We start from the raw sequence: 18,935 nt of genomic DNA, 5'->3' as shown, positions 1-18,935 counted from the left end.
CTCTTTATTCAGTAAAACAATATATAACTGTGAAATGTTGTTATTCCTCTTGTGTACACCTACGATACTTCACTGAGAGATTATAACCAGTGAAGCCCCCTATTGACATTTTACATTGATATATCGATTGGAGCTTGAAATTATTTTGTTTCCTGCACTTCCTCTTTAATCTTCATGTGTGAGGTAGATTTAAATACACGTCTGATTATGGGAGCGGAATGTGGGTAGTCTGCACTCTTAATTGCTCTGCTTCAAGTGCATACAGATCAGTGCTGACTGGGCCAGCATAAGGCCTCTAAGTCTGTGTCACCAGGCCTCAATGACATGACTAACACACCAGGAGTAGCAAACACACGGAGCCTCAGTGAAGTAGCTAAAACGCCTGACCTCAGTAAAGAAGCTAACACACCAGGAGTAGCAAACACATGAAGCCTCAGTGGAGTAGCTAACTCACCAGGCCTTGGTGGGGTTTCAAACATGGCACATGGCACAAGGGCTCAGACTGACAGCCCAGGATCAGAGCGCTATAAATAACCGGGCAGGCTTGATATCTGGGAGCTGTGGCCACTGAGAGTGGAGCCCTATCCTACCTCCTGAGTTAGGCCCCCTTTCAAGCATCCCAGCTCTCTCACACCCACCTGCTGTCCTAAATCATTACCCTAATGATCACCCTCTGCAGCCCAACTGACCTCTTGCTTCAGTTCCATGGCTAAATTTGTACCCTTGTCCCTGATATGCCTTTTAAACCAGAATGAAGACTAATGTAAGTCTTATTCCTGGGTAAGAGTGGCCTCCATTCAAGGCTGAATCCATTCTCACGACCCTCTGCTGATGAGAACAGTAATAGTAAGGTATGTGTACATTTAAAAAGTAGTAAAGATGTAAAGGTAAAGGTCAGTACACCTTGCTGCTACGACATACTGGGTCATGTGACACATGCCACTGCTCACTACGAAGGAACCTTTTTTCTCATGGATGTCTCCAAAGCTATTGCCCATCATTTATCATGTCTTTACCACTAAATTAACTTTGGTAATTGAGCCCTATAACACAGCTAGGTTTGGAATGAGGATAGATGCACATACCTAAATTTTGTGACATGTTTTAATTAACCTGGAGGCTTCAGTGCTCACAAAGCTAATTAAAAGCTCATGGCAAGTCCAGGGCTTTTGAGTTAATGGAATGCATTTACCCAACAACACTCAACAATGTCCCCTAACACAAGCCTCCTTTCCAGGGTGCAGACATGAGTCCATGAGTGAAATACTGAGTGTGATGTCTAAACAATAAAAATGAATAACTAAATGATTCCAAACAGGGGGATAAATGTTTTGTCATGTCATTCATAAATTCCCCATACATAAAGTGCATAAAAACACTGATGTAAGAAATTTAGAGGACATGTGCACCAGATTTAGATAAACAAAATCAAACCAAAAAAAAGCATTCACTTGATATGGCCTTATATGGCCCACTTAGCAAGGATCGTGAGAGTTCTGAGTACAGACATTAAAAAGTATCACTCTGTGGTTGTGCCAGAATAAGTAATGCATAGATGAGTCATTGGATCACTCTGCAAATTCAACTGTCTGATGAAACAGCTGTTCTTTCTCTGCAGAACAGACTTGCTGCCAGATAGACAAATATTATCTTCTTCAGTTAAAATTTGCAGCCGGTTCCTCCCTTTCAGCAGTATACAGTATATCTGGTCCTCAGGCAAATGATAATACTCTGAAAGGATAACTTTGCTGGTTTAATATTTAATGTGCTGGTCCTTACCATTACTGTAGAGGGCATCCACATTGAAAATCTCTTCATTTATTTCAATAAATAGGAACAGGTCATTTTGGGTGTTTTTCAGCCAGCTTCATCCAGCTACATTACTTTTGCAAATCAAGTTATTAATCATTTTTAATCATTCCTGAACATGTAAACACATAAATACAGACTAAAATGCTTTGCTGACATGTTAGTATAGCGCTATTATATTTTAAACTGATTTGCATCTTAGTGTATGGAATTTCACAGTACATTTTGGGAATAGGAGACAGATAGATGAGAATTGACAAGATGAGTTCATATCCAAATAAAATTCAAGGAAATATCCATCCAAAGTACATTTTGATAATATCTCAGTTAAAATAAGTCTCATAAATAGTTCAGGACACCCACCTGTATATGCTCTGAATGCTCAGGCACTGATCAGAAAAAAAGAATGACCTGTTGCTGGGAGTCTGAAATCAATCCTTCATTCATCAGGCATATGTTACAGAAAGTAATGTCATGTACTGATGTCAGAGTGTGACATTCTTGTAGACAGCAATTGACCTTTCTTCTCTTTGAAGCTGGTGATTTGTTTGTATTATGGATACCCTCTAGACTGCAAAGATAAGGAACAGCATGTTACATTTTTAGATTTTCAGTTCAGAAGTTTCCATTTAAGGTTTGTTTCAAACTCCTCCTCAGAGAGAGAGAGAGCTCATGAGTCATATCTCAGACTTAATTCTTATGATGGGATATTTTGGAAGTACTCTTTATAAATTTGCTTAATAACCTCCACAGCTTCAAAATTGCTTTCGTCACCACTTTTCCTGAATGGCTATGAAAGGCCACCATTTAATACCACAGCAGCACTGTAGGCACACAAAAGTTGTTGAGTACAGTGGTATGCGATGTTGTTGCCAATAAAGGATAATACTAAAGAATGTTATTGGCATGTCTCTGTAAGCTGCCTACAGGCCTAAACAGAAACATGGAATCCCGCAGGACAGTAAGTACAACACCACGGTCTTCAATGCAACCTCTGAGGAAAGCTCATGTGGAACTTTAGATTACAAATGCTGCTTGATTACCCCGTTATGTACTTTAACTAACCACAAAGCTGCAGTAGAATAATGAGCAGTTTACAATTGTTCAAAACAGCAAAATAACAGACACGGTGGAACATTTCTAGTTTCACGCTTCTGGCAGCATTCTTGTCTCTTCTTGTCTCTGCCATAATTGCAGCGGGGCACGATTGAATGGGTCCAGCTACTCATCAAATAATCATGACATGAGATGATTTAGTTACAGCACCTGCGTTGTTATGGCTACCTGTTCCCAAATTACGTAACTCTTGAAACATTTCCTTGCGGTATGGAATCTTTATGTATAACCCAGCATCAAACCGTAAAAAAAATGCGAAAGTAGTTGTAGTTCTTACAACTACGACTACATATACATATTGCGTTCAGACCTGTATATCGCAATTTATCAATGCATTACTGAAACATAATACAGCATGTAGCGACAGTTTTAGTTCTAGTATTTTAATTTGTTCGTTTTCTATATTTTGGCGAACTTAGTTGACATTCCTCGTTCGAGGTTTGAGAAAAGGAAACCAGACGTTGCTGGCTATTCTTACATTGTGACGAATGAAACATGACATTTAGATATAAATCATCAAGAGACCATCCTTCGTGTTTCCCACTAGTAGCTCCGACGTGGTAGTTTGCTCCGCAGCAAAGGACACTGTGCACATACAGTGACATTTTAAAAAGTGGCCGCCGAGCCACTGTACAGTGCGGCGAGCCCTCAGCAAGAATGCTCTGGAAACACTTTTATTTTCAAAAGCATCAAAAAACGCCGTTTTATGACAGCTGGTAAATATTAACAGTAACATCACGTGCACCTACCTGTGACAAGCTGGGGTGATAAGAAAGCAATGCAAAGGCTAAAATAAACAAATGTAAGGCGAGCGGTTCCGTGTCGGCTCATTTGCTGTCAACGCAACGGGAAACACAACAGCGGCACTGTCCGTGTACTTCTTAGGGAGTGACGGGTGCATTGTGGGAAATTCCACCGCTACAGCCATCTCCAAATATGAGCAAGAGAGTCTGCTAGCCGGGGCAGCGGAGTCGCCGACGGGCTGCATGAATTCCTGGGCAAACCTCTGTGAAAATGACGCACATAGGATGCTTGGTTAGGAACAGAGGGGCCGGTGTTAGATCAACACGAAATTTCTTGACATTCTTAAGCAGTCGCCGGTGTTATTGTTCATATTAGAAAAACTCACGTGACGTACGCTACAATAACATGGAGCCGTTGCACGTGTTAGTCTGTCAATTCTGCATCGACAGTTATTTTGTATGAACAAATACTACATTTTTTTCATTTTGGGTTATTTGTTTATTATTGTTCGCTTATTTATTTAGTATGATCAGTGTTAGCTGGCCAGTGTCAACAGAAGTTGTAGGCTCAACACAACACCAGTTCGTGGCGCAAGCCGTAAACAAGCTGTCCACTGCCTATTTGCATGACTCAGAATTAAAGCTGTATTGTTGTACCGGCAGTCCTTGCTTTTACGACACAAGCGGTCCCACAAAACGCCGTCGTAAAGCGGGTCGTCGGGAATTGAATTTTAGTTGTCCGCATAGATGCAATGCTTAAAGCAGGGGTTTCCTTCTGGGCAAGGTTATTAACTCAATCTTTCACCAGAATTTTGACAAAATATTAATACTGTCTATATTTTTTATTTTTGAATACACAATATTAAGTATTGTGACACACCCTGTATGATGGTGTGGTAATGAAAGGACATGGAGAACAGCAAGAAATTAATTGCAGTCTATACACCTGCATTTATTTGAAGTGTGACTGAGACACCAAGGACACTCATAAGATCAAATGAAGCATCTTTGGCTTCCCCCTTACAAGTTCACAGAAAGAAGACAACAGACATAAAGACAACATAAAAACCTGTAGTGGGACTTTTTTTTTACCTTTGCCAAGGTTAGTCTCCTTCTCCTTCTTACTTTCTAGTTTTTGCAAATCTGCATTTTGTGTAATAAAACATAAAATTATAAAAATAGTGGTATTTATATAAATGTCGTAAATGCAGATCCTTGTGAAATGAGGTCTGCCTGTATTTGAAATTCTTGGAGGGGCTGTACTTGCATGTTAAGATGTTTTCTGTTAGAAGGATATCAGTATACCTAATCCCAATGGGCCATCCAAGTGCAATCACAAATGCAATTCATATTCCATTCTTCTGGATATGCATCTTAAACATGTCACCATGTGCAATTTCTGCTGCAAGACAACAATATGTCACCTTTAAACGATTTTGTTGGGATTGCAGTTTTATTATTATTCAAATTACTGTACTGTCTAAAAAAAGGGATGTCAGATGTCATGTGTGATGATACATTGGGCTGGAAACTGAAAAATCAGATCAATGTACCTGTCACTGAGTGCTGAACAACATTCTCTTAGTTTGGGGGAAAAAAAAGGGATGAGGTGGGGGAGGGTAGTGACAAGACTCACAATTAAAAACCCCTAATAAACCTTTAATTAGAGTTGTTTTAACAAGACAAGTGACAAATTACATTAAAACATCTGAACTTTTTTTTAAATGTCTGGATATTGTACACCTTCCCCTCTGGCTTGCAGGTAGGGATATTGGTCAACTTAAACGGTACTTTGTAATGAAAAATAAGCTGCATAATAGTACATAATACAATTATATAAATGTACAGTGTTTACATAAAATACATCAGAAAAAAAAGTTAAGGATGCAGCTGAATTCAAGCGCCAACCAAGAGAAGTGCCACATCAACATTAAGGTCTACATTCACCCCTGCAACAGGTCATTAAAAAATTCAGGTGCACCAGTCAGGCGGAGACATACAAAAATATAAACATTACCGTGATGCACACAAAATACAGCAAAACTCCTGGCTTGATTTTTTACATTACATCAGCTGTGCAATTAATAACAACAGATTAAAAGTTTTTACCTTTCTGACGCTTTATAAACCCAAATACATTCTCAAGAAATGTGGTGCCATCAATTAAAACAAAAAAAAAACATACTTAAGGCACAGTTAGGTTATCTGCTGCAGGAAGTGTGCATCGGGTTACATTTAATATGTGCATTGTTTGAACAATTTCATGCCGGAAATACTGCACCCAGGATTAACTACACTGCATTTTCAGAGAGGAGAAAAAAAGCCGACGGACTTGTGGTTTTAAGCTTATTTCATAAATACAAAGGGCATGTCTCAAATATCTCAAACTCACCAGAAATCGGCTGTTACACATGAAGTTTTGGAACTCCATGACAAAAATACTAGGGATTTTACTTTTGTAATACACAACTTATCAGCTTATTCATTCTAATATCAACACCCCCCCCCCCCCCTCCCCAATTCAACTAAAATATGGTAAAGAATCATTTATTTCACTTAATCATTTGATAAGTTCAGGGAAAAACAATGTGATAATTGGTATATGGTCATGAACAGGGTTGGATAAACCCAAGCACCACTATGAAAATATACTCTCAAAGTGTTAATTTTCAGAGTTCTATCATAACAGTAGTTGTGTTTAAACCCGGGAATCTGAGCTTCGTGTTTGCTGGACTTGGAACTGTTGATCATATAAACTCAGATACTGGCTAAAATAGTGGAAATGTAAAACATGCATCCTTTGCAATGAATGAACATGTGGCAAGCAGGTTAAAAGAGGAGGCTGACAAAATAAAAGATACAAAGAAACGAACCCCCCCCCAAAAAACATATTTCATACACATCCTGGAAAAAAGCCCCATATCCTGTATATATGTGCAAATATTCACATGTACCGGTAGAAGTCTTCAGTGACATAGCATAGTGTTGATTGCATTAACCTGTCTTTCTCTAAACAAAAAAACATTTGGATCAAATGGCAAGAAAATGGATAGCATGTTGAATGTATCTGAATGTAAACCGAGGGTAGATCCCAGGAAATGCATGGCAGTGAATGGAATGGAGTGTGAGCCTGACCAAACATGCTATTGCTCTGAGGTCCTCGTTTTCACAGTCTCGAACACTAACGCCGCCAACAGAGCCACGCTTTTTAACGCGTCTTTTTCTCAATTTCTTCCAGACTTTACCCATGATGCCCTGCCCCTCTGAATACAGATGCAAGCGGTGTGACGATTCACCGGTAAGGAAATGAGAGCTTATTACGTTTTTGTTTTTTTTTTTGTTTTTTTTTGCATTTTATACATACAATTCAACAAAGCAACTGCCATCACCCACTGACATGTATTTACAGCACCCAATCTTAGTGTTCGTGCATGACATCTTTGTTCAAACTAAAACTACAAAAAAAAAGGATTACATCACCTCAAATATCTGCAGAAAATAAATATCCACATCATATGTTACAATTCAAAGCTTAAATAGGGGCATACTTCAACCAGCACATGCAGCTACTCAATGTATAGGCTGACTAAATTCGTTTAAACTTCGGTAAGGGCCACTTAAAAAAAGGGAGAGAGCAGGGTTTTCTTTCATGTATATTTTTTAAAGAATGACGTAAGAACTGGAAGCCTTTTGTTTCCTTGTTAATCCGTGAAGAAAGGTTTAACACAAAAAAGAACAGAGACTGTGTCCACTGCACCAGCGAAGAAACGGGACTCCCAAGTTCCCTCATAAAAAGCTCCAGTACTACCCACTCAACCCCCCACCCCCCACCCCGCAACCCTCAGCCACCACACACGAGTGGCCAAGTGGTCTTAAAGTTCACCTTTACTCTGCTTTACAAAAAAATATATATATCAAAGGAAGTGTGTCCCAAGATGGCATCCATACATTTGCGCTCGAGCGGCCGGCCCCAGAGAGTTCCCACGTATGCTGCCAGTGACAGTTCAAGCAGCAAGAGGGTTGGAGGTGGATATCATCCTCAACAGGATGGAGGGTTTGGGGAGCTTCGTGGGGGAGGGGGGTCCGCGGTACAGGACAGTCCTCTCATGAGAAGCCCAGCGAGTTTGCTGTGCTGGTGCGGTGTCGCAGGTGCGCCATGGTGTTCATGTGTTTGCTGGAGGGCTTGAGGGGAGTGACGCAGCCCAGGGCTTGAGGGAAGCGCTGGTGGTACCGGTCCAAACGCAGGTACTTCACCGTCACCAGCTTGCCTGTAGGGAAAGAAGCCTGCGTTAAGAACAGCATGGCAAAACACACTGCAATGTACCGCGTTAAGACTCTTCATATTTTTTGTCATTATGTCACAGCACTGTTACATGCGGCAGTTCAGAATCTAACCTATATAAAGAAATGCAGACATAACCATTGCCTGGTACCCCAAGACTGCGGTAAGCCTTTAATATACCTTTTAACAGGGAGTGCTACAACGGATTTTAAATCCTCGCAATCATTGACTATGTAACTGACCCAAAATATTGTGAAAATTATGAAACGAATAAGCTGTTGAGCCAAAATTAATTTGCAGATGGGTTGAAGAGCCGTCTGAAAAATCAATGCAATGACTGGCTACATTTCTGAGAGTACTTTACACCTGTCTGGCAGACACCAAGGCATTTCATAAAGGAGTTCATCAAGGATTCATAAAGGAAACAATATGTCAGCACCAGATTAATGAAAATGACATTGAACAAGACAGCTAAGGAGGCAAAACACAAGAATATGCCCATCACCTAATCCAAAAAGCTTTAGGTGTTCTACCTACCATCAAACCAGGATCCATGGAGTGCCTTGAAGGCCTTCCCAGAATGCTCTGCAGACAGACACTTCACGTACACACATCCCTGCAGAAAGAACCAGCAGAGGAGGTTACACCAACAAGGCCACATCCGTCACCACTCAACAATGCTCTCAGCAGAAACTTAAGACAGCACTCAGCTCATTACCCACCTCGCGAGAGTTCTTGTCAACGGCGATGTGGACGATCCCATCATTGTCGCTGCACTTCTCAAGAATGGCTTCGTGGATGGCCAGGTGCCAGTTCTCACCCACTTCCCTGAGGAGTTAAAGAAGTTGGGTCACTTTCTGGAGGTGAATTACAGCCCTGTGCTGCTTAAAACAATTGATATGAAAAGATCTTTTTGCCCTTTTGAGATGGTGGGTTTGAATTTGTAAGTTAGCTGCTCTACCGTTGCAACATGCAGCAAATGCTTAAACTCCAGATTTCGTTTAAATGTTAAAATATTGTTCGTTGTTTTTCAAATTGTCTTAAGAACAGAGGGATACTCACATTACAGGGTCAAACATGTTGCGGATCTTCAAGCACGGTGTCAGGCTGTTGGGTGGGGAGTTCCTTCTGTCAAGCGGAAATGCTGAAAGAGCAACAGACTCCGTTTAACCCAGCAATTCCCATCCACAGGTCTTTAGCTTTTTCATCAAAATATCTCAAGTCAACTTTCTAGCTTTTCACTTTTTTCATTTTCTTCAAAAATTTAAAGTTTCAAAATTACAACTTTGTTATACAGAAAATCAGGGGGCACAGGTCACCCTGAATCTCCAACTGATTTACAATTACTGTTACCGATCACCTTCACATACACACGTTCTGAATAACATTTGGTTGTGACAGAGCTCCCTCTATATCCTACTGTGGATCCTACTCTATATCCTACTGAGGCAGTGTTTACCTTTGCCCTGCCACACTTTGGAAGGTATCATAGATATCTTGTCGCAGCTGAGTGAGGGCTGAATCCATCTCCAAACCAGGAAGTCTGTGCCTCGGATCCTCTGGGTTTCTGTCCGGATCCGGGATTCGTTTGCAGAAAGGAAAGCCACTGCCCTGTCCCACACCTTTTTCATTTTTTTCCTGTACAAGATGAAACAGTATAAGCAATTACATAACTATTATTGTAAATATTTTTGCCCATTTCTTTTCAGTTTGTACCTACTTTTACTCTATTTTGTCTTGCTAAGCTACCTGCACCTTCACACATAAACTACATACAGTATACTTCTGCACATGGACAGATACATCACCTCAAATGGATAAAGCAGTTATTAGCTGTCTACTTAGTAACCATAGCTAGCTTCATGCTATCTACATAGCAAGATATCAAAGCAAGCTAACAACTGATTGTTTGGTGACATGGCAGTACCTAAGGCAGCTCCTTTTAGAAATTACGATTTAATAAATGCAACAGAACCCAGAACCGCCTGGGAAAACATATTAAGGCAAGGAATATATTAACGGCAACACCATTATGGCATTAGACACGAGGTGAGAGCGCTGTACACTACTGGTGCCGGTGATACTGACCTGTCCTGAGGCAGGACCAGTGAGTCACGCACATGGGGGATAGGCAGGTAGGGCTGCAGGTCTTTGTTTTCCTGGCAGGCCTCACTGTGACTCCTCAAAACATCTGGGTGGACAGACACAGCGACAAAAATACTCAACAGACCGGTTAAGTCTACAGCAAAGTGGATTTAATCACATCCAGAGAGAAAAATGACTATGGATCAATGATAAGATGCCGTCTTACCTATGATCCTCTCCACCATATCATACATCTGTCTGGTCTCTTCCTCCTCCTTTCTCCAGCGGTATTTCATGTAGTACAGAACACCCAACACTACGGCAATACCTGGAAAGAGATTTCAAAGCTTTATAACAACAGTAAATGTTGGAAATATCCAACAAGAATTGTGTCTTCATATATGCACTAAATCGACACATTTTTTATTCAAGCAAGAACTAACCATTTGAAAACACAAAAGATAACAGATTGTAGCTATAGTTATTCTGCTGTTCTGAGCGGTGCGGAGCAGGCTGCTCACCTGCAATGCAGAGGAGGATCCGGTGGATGACTGTGAAGAAGGCCCTTCGGAAACGGCAGATGAAGGACATTTTGGGATGGGTGGATTCCAGACGCACGATGTCTGAAAAGTCTGTTACCTGCTCTTCTGGGTCACTGCCTATCAACCTGGAACAGGACAACAATCAGATGTCACAGACACAACAGAAAATTGACACCCTCCATTCCCCCTTGTGGCAAACATTTGAAATGGATCAGTGTGGAGAAGGCGGCGGCTCCAATGGACCGTTCAAAGCTTTGTCAGTAAGGACTAAATGCATGTAGCTCACGTCAGGTTTCAAAACACAAAGTCATTTCACCGCTGTGGGTGCAAAAACGTGTTAAAAACTGCACAAAACAACTCTATTGTGGATGTAAGTCTCAGTAATTCACACCTGTGGTTTGAGGACAAAGCGTTCATAAAGAACCTGTAAACTTGCACATGCTGTACAAAGCAAGGAAGGCTTTATCCACACGTGCAAACACAAGAGATACACATTACTGTGCAGCTGCTATTCTGGGTGTGGGGAATGAGTGGCTATTTTAATTTGGTTTCTCCTCAGTGGGAACACACAGGTTTTGCTGGTCCCAGAATTTGACATGGGTGCATTTGACACTCAACGGCAGATACCTTAGAAGGTGTAGTTTCTCAATTCATCAAAATATAGGACAAGAAATACTAGCTATGAAATACTAACTAAACATTCGGACATTATGATGAAGTGAAGTATAGAGTTACCGTATTCCAACATCCTCTCCGGATTTGATGACCCACTCTAGCGCTGTGGCAAAAAAGTCCTCATATTCTGCACTGTAAAGCTGAAATTAGAAAGCCAGACACTCATTCAAGACCTTTCCACCTTTCAAAAGAAATGCTGTCATTCTAACCATTAACTTATTATTATATATTATATAAGATGTTCATGTGTACAGGATCAGAAAACAAACATGCATTCTAATTGTGCTTAGTATCGATAAGAATGATGCACAACAAATACAAGACACCTTGATTAATCTCAATTATCACAATCACTTCTTGGAAAAACAGTTAATATTAAGTGTTAACATTTATCTTGTTTCTACAAGATGTGAAAAACACTTCAAATAAAAGTAGGTTTCTGTACCGTTAAATACTCAGATGCCTCGCTGACCAAAAGACTTCTGTTTGGGTGGTGGCTGTCATCCCCACAGTCATGTTCACCTGGGAAAATTCAGCACCAAAGCTAGGTGAGCTGCATGATGAACTGCTTCTGAATTGGTTCTGCTACAGAAAATTAACTTCATGGTTAAGGTCAACTGGGCTATTGAGGTTGTCAAAATGATGTTTTGGACATTTTGACATTACACCGTTTACTTTTTCAGCATTAATCTCTTTTTACGGGTCACACAACTCACATTTTAACACTGTGCTGGGCAACTTGATGGTGACATGAAAAAATACACTGTGAAATTCCAATTATACTGTTTAGGTGAAGAAAAAACATGTAAGAATATTTATAAATGATAATCTGTAAATAAAAGTCATGTACCAGCAATTGCAGCCAAATGGTCATGCAGGTGAAGCAGGACTTTGAGAATAGTGTCTTTTTCTGCACCATCCTGAAATGAAAGACAGGGTCATGTTACTTGCCAATACACAGGCTAATGAACAACAAAATATTTTATTATCCCTTATTCAAAGGTATCGCATATAAATACAATATCAATTTAGTACCTTGACTAAACATTCATGAAATGGCACACCACGAGTTTTTACACATCACCTGCAACACTAGACATACCAACTTCCACTTTCATCAGTTAAATAATTAGTCATCAAGTGGTATTATTAAGAAGGAATACTTACATAAGCAACATCAAATTCAGTGCCAAAAGGGTGATTCTTAACTGTGGGAGTGAAGAGATGACATTATTAGAAAGTGTCTTTTTAAGAAAATCTCATGAACAAATTTGGCTGGAGGATACTGGTTCAAAATCAAGGGCTTTCCACAATGTCGCCCATTGTGTGAATATAGAGGGGGAGTGAGGAGTGTGTAGACTATTGTCTCACGCTTGAGTCAGCGTCTAAACATGGTATACACACCTCCTCTGGATCCTTCCCAAGTCTAAGGTGAGGAATGCATATTCCAGTGAGACATGAAACCTGCAGAAACTAGACTGTGACTCAGAGCGATTCTTCCCTTTCTTCGATTATGTCTCAGCGTCGTCATGATGCAGACCTTTTTAACTTCATTTAACTTTCAATGTATTCAATTTTGGCAAAGGTAGGCCTCATATTTCACGCTGTGTTTTGTCTGACGTCGCGTTCAAACTCGTGCAGTTCCAGCCCTCATACTCTGCCCAACATTCCTAGCCCGTCCTGTTGATGTCACATGTCAAGACACCACTGTCTGGAAAGGATTATGCTGTTAACGTTTGGCCTTCCATGCTCCAAGCTTATAATTTATGCAAGGTCTCTGATTGGTTGTTGTCCTCTCAGTCAGACAGTGGGCTGGGAAAGTGTGACTTCCAGTGGTTCTGATTGGGCTGTGGCTCACAAAGGTCACCCTGTCATGAGTAAGCAACAGAGGCTGAACCATCATGACGCAAGAGGTCAGGCATAAATAGGGCAACCCCTTCCAGACTGTGAAGAATCTGTCTGCAATCCCAGTCCAGGAAGGTCACAGTTCGTGCCGCCTTTTGTTCTGCCCCAGCTCATAACAGACATAATCATTTAGGATCACAAGTCAACACCCCAAGCACTGAGAGCACAAATAAGCTGCTCATTCAAAGATAACTGAAACGTGCCAGACTCCGTCTGGGGCAGAAACTGCCCTTCCCAGATGTCACAGATACTGGAAGGCCCAAGTCTGACATATAAATAGGGAAAATGTTGTGACTGTAAGATCTGAACAGGCAGCAGGAGAAAGCCTGCTCACTTTGCCCTAGCCCTGTCTGTGCAGCTTCTCTTGTCCCCCCACTTTGAAACAATTAGGTTGGTTTAGCTTGTCTGTGACCTAGATGTCTGCCACGCACTGTTTAGTCAAAGCTGCTCCTGGAATCTCTGGCACGCTCTGGAGGGAAGATTTCATTATTTAGCTCCTCAACTATTAAATCTTTTTTTTTTTTTTTTTTTTTGGTGAACTGGTTTTAAGCCACAGAAAGCCACCCTGGTCATGGTCCACGTGTTGCAGCAGTAGCCATGCAGTGCCTCTAATTCAGACACAGTTTGCTGCGCTGTGGAGCCGCTCACCCTGTGGTGGACGCAGCTGAATACATTACTGAATCTTTCATGGGCTTTTCCACCAGCGTAACACTCGGGCTCGGGTCCTGCAGGCGGGCGGCCGCAGACGGTCGGCAGGAAGCGCTGTCCACGCAGCTGCGGCCGTGCCAAGGGAACCAACTGCTTCTGCTTGGCCTGCCAAGCGGAGCTTCCTGAGGCTTCAGATCGATGCATAAAATGCAAATAGGGTGCGATAGGAGCCACTGCGGCGGAACACTTCCTGGTGACTGCCAGGGTCAGCAGTGTGGCATAGTGGCGTGGAACAAGGCTTGCAAAGCAAAGGTTGCTGGTTCGATCACCTGGCTGGGCACCGCTGCTGTACCCTTGGGCAATGTTCCTAACCAGAACTGCCTCAGTAAATCCAAATGTACAAATTCATAACATGTAAAACCTGTAAGCCTCTGGGTAAGAGTGTCTGATAAGGAAAATGAAAGGGAAAAATAATAATTCTTAAATTAATAGTGCGAGAGACTTGTCACTCAAAGAAATGCAGGCGACATTACAGCACTCTTAGTGCTGGTTTAGGCTTCTCGGAGCATGTCAATCACCAGAGGTTCTCAAAGCCCCACCCAAACTACAACAGCTGAGTTCCTCATATGGGTTGTTCCCTACGTTAGTATGTGAATGCAGGCTTGTCTGCCCTTACACCCGGCACACCCACATACTTGATGTCTCTCCTGGGGTGCCTGCAGGCAGTGTGAAAAAAAAGTCCAATTCTGCACTGGTATGAGGCGATTCACAGCTGCACGTGCAATAGCCCGGCACACCAGGTGTGAACTACACTTATCTGTCTGTTGCCAGGCCAACTCCAGCAACAGTCTGATGGTGTGCAATCTGGCTTCCTGCAGCAAAAGGCACGATAAGTATCACTCCAGGAACTCGCAACCAAACACGCAGGCGAACAGGCCATGTCCTACTGTCAGTTCCACACTCTCAAGAAACGACTGCTAAATGTGCCAGTTTGAGCAAGAGACCCTGCCCTTCATTAGACTTTGTGGAGAAGACGAAACTCAAAGCGCTCTGAAATTCCATCTATTATCATGTGGCATAACAGTAGAATTTTTCCTACAGTTCTATTGCATGTATTTCCCACACATAATTAAAACGCATTCTCTTTGTGTGTTAATGTACTCACAACCCGACTCTTCCTGTTATTATTTAGCCCTTCTTGGCATGAAAACTTGAGGCATTGCTAAACATCATACAATTTTTCAGTTGTCACCTACAACCATTAGGTACGTGCAAAAGAAGCTGTATGTTTCTACTTTACTAAGGTAGCGAACACACTTAAAATGATCGATAAAGTAGCTCAAAAAGCTGGTAAATTGCTATGACACGCTTCAGGTAGCTGGTATACCCCTGTAAGTCAATGGCAGATTTTTCATGGTGGAAAGCTTCACACATAGTTAACAGGCGCATGACCATCAGGCCTATTGTTATAAAGTGCAAAAGGCACTGGCGGATGAGTGCCTCGTTACTGGTGTGAAAGTGGCACATTCATCAGGACTCCATCGCTGTGTGGAGAGCGAGATTTATCCGTCAATCTGCATACGCCTCCAGGGCTTGGACGAGCACTTTCCTGTCTGAGAGGGCGAGACCTTCCAGCCTGGCGAGAAGAGACGTCCCACCCCTCCAACGCCCCCCCCCCCCAGCCGCCAGCCTCAGACACGCAGCTCCCGCTAACACCTTCCCTGCTCCTCTCCTCGCATTCTCCAGACTGCTGGAGAATTTCTGTCCGCCAGCCCGCCTGTGTCTGCGTGCATGCTGGGGCGCACAGTCACCACAGAAAGACATTTTCACCACTCTACGCAAACAAAAAAAGGGCGGCACTCAGTGATGTGACATTCCAAATCTATGCTCCGCAATCACTTGTACAATATGACAGCTGTTGTAAATCCAAGTGAAACTCTGAGTCATATTTAGGGATGCTCGCAGTGCAGGAAGTTTAGAGGATGCTTATACATAACAGGCCTGGTTTAGATTACAATGTAGACAGTATTGTGAATACCTGTGGTCTATGAATAGGCCTCCAAAATACAGTCTATTTTTTATATCCCCAAAGGTCAATATTTATGGCACAGAGCATTTCACCTACATGGAACCAGTATGATAAATACCATGGACAATAAAAAAAAACATGCAGACACACCAACTGCTGTAGTGTGTGTATCTGAGAAACAGTGTTCAGCTCTATGTACTGTAAGAGGCTGAACGCTCTTTTAATGTAAGCTAAATAAGGCTGCAGCCCAAGTTACTGCAATCAGAGACCAGTCCCCAACCTGCAACGCTAAGTCTTCACTGTAGAGACCTGCCAGTAAAATTCCTAGGATCGCTGAGATGCACCAAAAGACACGTACTGTGGAAGCCAGAACCCAAACAAAGTCACCATAACCGGTCGAGAACAATGCCTCTCTCTGCCTAACAATGAAAGGCATCTTTTGACATATGGATTGCAGAAAAGTAACATATATTCACGGATGCTGTAATGAACATCTTGAACAATTACTGCAATTTTGACCTTTATTCTTAGCCAAGTGGCAACATTCTAACGGTCATACTGACCAGAGAGAAGGTCGGAATTGTATAATTATCTCTAAAACAGAGAGAAACAACCAGCTTTCCAGCTGGTACCTACATGTTTATAAGGGGGAGAGTGTATAACAGTAATTTTGTCAACACATTATGGAAGAGTAGAAAACGTTATTTAATATAATTGGGACCACTTACTGATAACATCCACCTCCGATGAGCCCGATCCCCGCATTCGCAGGTACATAAGGCCGAGCAGAACGAAGAAAAGACAGGCGGCTGTCAGGAGGAACATGGACAGGTAGTGAGCGCTGAAGCCACCGGTGGCCGATACCTCTTCCCTTTTAAACTGCTGTAACAGCTCTTCCTCCGGGACCGCCAGCTTCTGCCTCGTCTGGCCGTAGGCATGGTTCGGGCTCGTGTGGTTCGAGTGATTGGACCGATAGGCCGACAAGATGCTGTTGTAAGTGGAGAACCGCGGCTTTATCCCGATGCTGAACCTACTACTGCCGTCGCCTCCGTTTCCGCTGTCGACATGATTATTGTTGTACGCCGAGGGACCGCCGCTGGCGCCGTCTGTGACGCCTTCTCCCATACTGCCGGATCTCCAGGGGTAGCCGCGGTTCCGCAAGCCGAAGCTCCACACCGTCTCTCCTCTGCTTATCTCCCTCTCGTCCCCTTCCTCGTCCTCCTCCCGGTCTCCCACAGGCTTGTCATTTGCTCTGACTACGCCGCCTCCTCTCTTTTCCTGGCCGTCCTCCACCCCCCTCGCACTTTTATAGGGAGACGGCAGTGATTTAGACAGGCTCCGTCTGGAAGGCAGTCGCCGATCGTGCTTTCCTTTTCCGATTTCCTTTGCCGATAAGACGTCGTCTTCCTCCTCGTCCGAGTCGGAATAATCCCCTCTGAGTTTGCTACTGTTTAAAGTGTAGGAAACCCCACTGCCATTCAGAGCCCGAGTGTCCCTTTCTGTATCGTCGTCCTCATCAAAATCATCTTCCTCCGTATCCCCACAACCTCCTCCCTCTGTTTCTTTAGCCTGGGAGAGCCCGATGCCCGATTTCTCTCTGTCACCCCACCAAAGAGACAGTGAGGCGCCTCCTCTCCCCTCCAACAAACCAAGAGAGGAACTACCAATGCTGCTACTCACGCCTAATCCCTGACTCCTGCGAGAGGCGGTGGGTGTTGCTACAGGCCTTAACTGCTGCTGCTGTAGCTGATGTTGATGTCCAGACCCTCGGTTCCTCCTACTGCCGTGCTGCGGGCCTCCTTTCTTCTGACCGACCTCAACGTCCGATTCGTCGGAGCTGAAGCCAAGAAGGAATTTGCTCCCCCTGGCCGAGCGCTTTTCGTCCGGAGCGGGACGGCCGCCCGGGCTCCTGCTTGAGCTCAGGTGCGTGACGTCATTGCTGGCTGGCCTGGCTCCGAGTCCCGCAGCTCCCGCCGCCGTGTAGCTGCCGCCGCCGCCGCTGCTGCTGTTGTTGTTGATGCTGCCACTGCTGCGGGTTTTCCCGGACCTGGATCCGCGCTGCTGCTGTTCCTCCCGCAGCTTCTTGAGTTTTTTCAAGTAAACGGGCCGCGTGTTCTCGGTCACCGGGCCCGGAGTGAACCCGAGGCGTTTTAACTCCGAGAAAAGCTCCTCATCAGTTAACTGCGCGGCCGCCATCTTTGATCGACAAAATCACACACGCAGAACTTGGGGGAAGTGACGCAACAGGAGCAGACCCAGACAGTAAACTAAAAAAAACTAGTTCACTTAAGTCACGCAGGCTAGCCGACTGTCTGCTGGGGGCAGGCTCAATGACCTACCTGTCTCTTCAGTATGTCTCGCTGCTGAATTAATTTACAGCGTAATTATCCCGTCCATATGCAGAGGCAACATTTGAGCACCGGTAAATTATGCAGTCAAGAACTGACACACCATATCCGTGATTAAATATGAACAACATCTCAAAGATGTTATGATCAATTTTTTCTGCTTAAAAATGGTATGCATTGTTATAAATGTTATATCGTGCTGTGTCCTAAATACAAACTAACAATTAAGAGTTACTATAACAAAAAGAATTCTGTCGGTGATTCCAAAATGTTTTTATGTTTTTTGACATTTACAAATACAAACATGAAAAGGAAATGGCAAATGAGAGAAATCAGAGTGATGATCAGTTTTTAAGGGATCTCTATATCGTGTCATGTGATGTAATTATGCATGATCCAATACAATTATGTTATACTTACAGACCGAGGTCTGCAATTAATACAGTAACAACCTATCTGATAAAACATAGAGACATAGATGAAAATAAGGTTTCCTCTCGTGTTCATGTGTTCTTTCAACTTCAACCCAGCAGGAGAGAGACGCAACAGAAAAATGATCCATGTGGAATGGATGTCCCACGGGGGCAGACTTTTTCAGTATTGAGACAGATGGCATTATTGTGCAGTTGAGTAACAGCTGCAGAGATTGAATTCACCACTAGGAGGCGCATAACGGCGTTCTAGGGCAGAAAAAGAAGGCGCAGACGACGGATTTCTGATCCCAACTCCCTGACAGCCTTGAAGGGATCTTAC

General features: G+C 43.0%; 2 protein-coding genes across 4 annotated transcripts in view; both read right to left on the bottom strand.

The window, feature by feature from the left end:
* The window catches only part of msrb3 (methionine sulfoxide reductase B3), a 25,173-nt gene extending 21,364 nt beyond the window's left edge, over positions 1-3,809 (bottom strand). For 2 of the 3 annotated variants that reach the window (XM_036520312.1, XM_036520311.1), the window contains exon 1: positions 3,675-3,753. Coding sequence is in view for 1 of the 3 variants with exons in the window: in XM_036520310.1 (XP_036376203.1) it covers positions 3,675-3,756 (82 nt within the window). In the remaining 2 variants the exon portion in view is untranslated. Of the gene's footprint in view, positions 1-3,674 lie in introns of all 3 variants that reach the window. The other variant, XM_036520310.1, reaches the window with a different exon arrangement.
* Positions 3,810-7,562: 3,753 nt separating this feature from the next.
* Positions 7,563-18,044, bottom strand: lemd3 (LEM domain containing 3). Its single transcript, XM_036520101.1, has 13 exons — positions 16,563-18,044; positions 12,420-12,460; positions 12,103-12,172; positions 11,698-11,774; positions 11,313-11,392; positions 10,557-10,702; positions 10,262-10,363; positions 10,039-10,141; positions 9,410-9,588; positions 9,013-9,094; positions 8,673-8,778; positions 8,488-8,566; positions 7,563-7,936 (listed from the first exon to the last, which is right to left on the bottom strand). The coding sequence occupies exons 1-13, from the start codon at positions 18,028-18,030 to the stop codon at positions 7,773-7,775; spliced, it is 2,697 nt and encodes an 898-aa protein (XP_036375994.1). The 5' UTR covers positions 18,031-18,044; the 3' UTR covers positions 7,563-7,772.
* Positions 18,045-18,935: the final 891 nt, after the last annotated feature.

This window comes from Megalops cyprinoides, chromosome 25 (genome assembly GCF_013368585.1).
Source record: "Megalops cyprinoides isolate fMegCyp1 chromosome 25, fMegCyp1.pri, whole genome shotgun sequence".
NCBI lineage: Eukaryota > Metazoa > Chordata > Actinopteri > Elopiformes > Megalopidae > Megalops > Megalops cyprinoides.
Note: the sequence above shows the minus strand (reverse complement) of the source record. Positions and strands in the feature narration are given on the sequence as shown.

Coding starts and splice junctions, on each gene's coding strand:
- lemd3 (XM_036520101.1), bottom strand. CDS start 18,030: ATGGCGGCCGCGCAGTTAACTGATGAGGAGCTTTTCTCGGAGTTAAAA. Junction 10,142..10,261: donor TATGGTGGAGAGGATCATAG/GTAAGACGGCAT, acceptor CTGTCCACCCAG/ATGTTTTGAGGAGTCACAGT. Junction 9,589..10,038: donor CTGGTCCTGCCTCAGGACAG/GTCAGTATCACC, acceptor CATCTTGTACAG/GAAAAAAATGAAAAAGGTGT.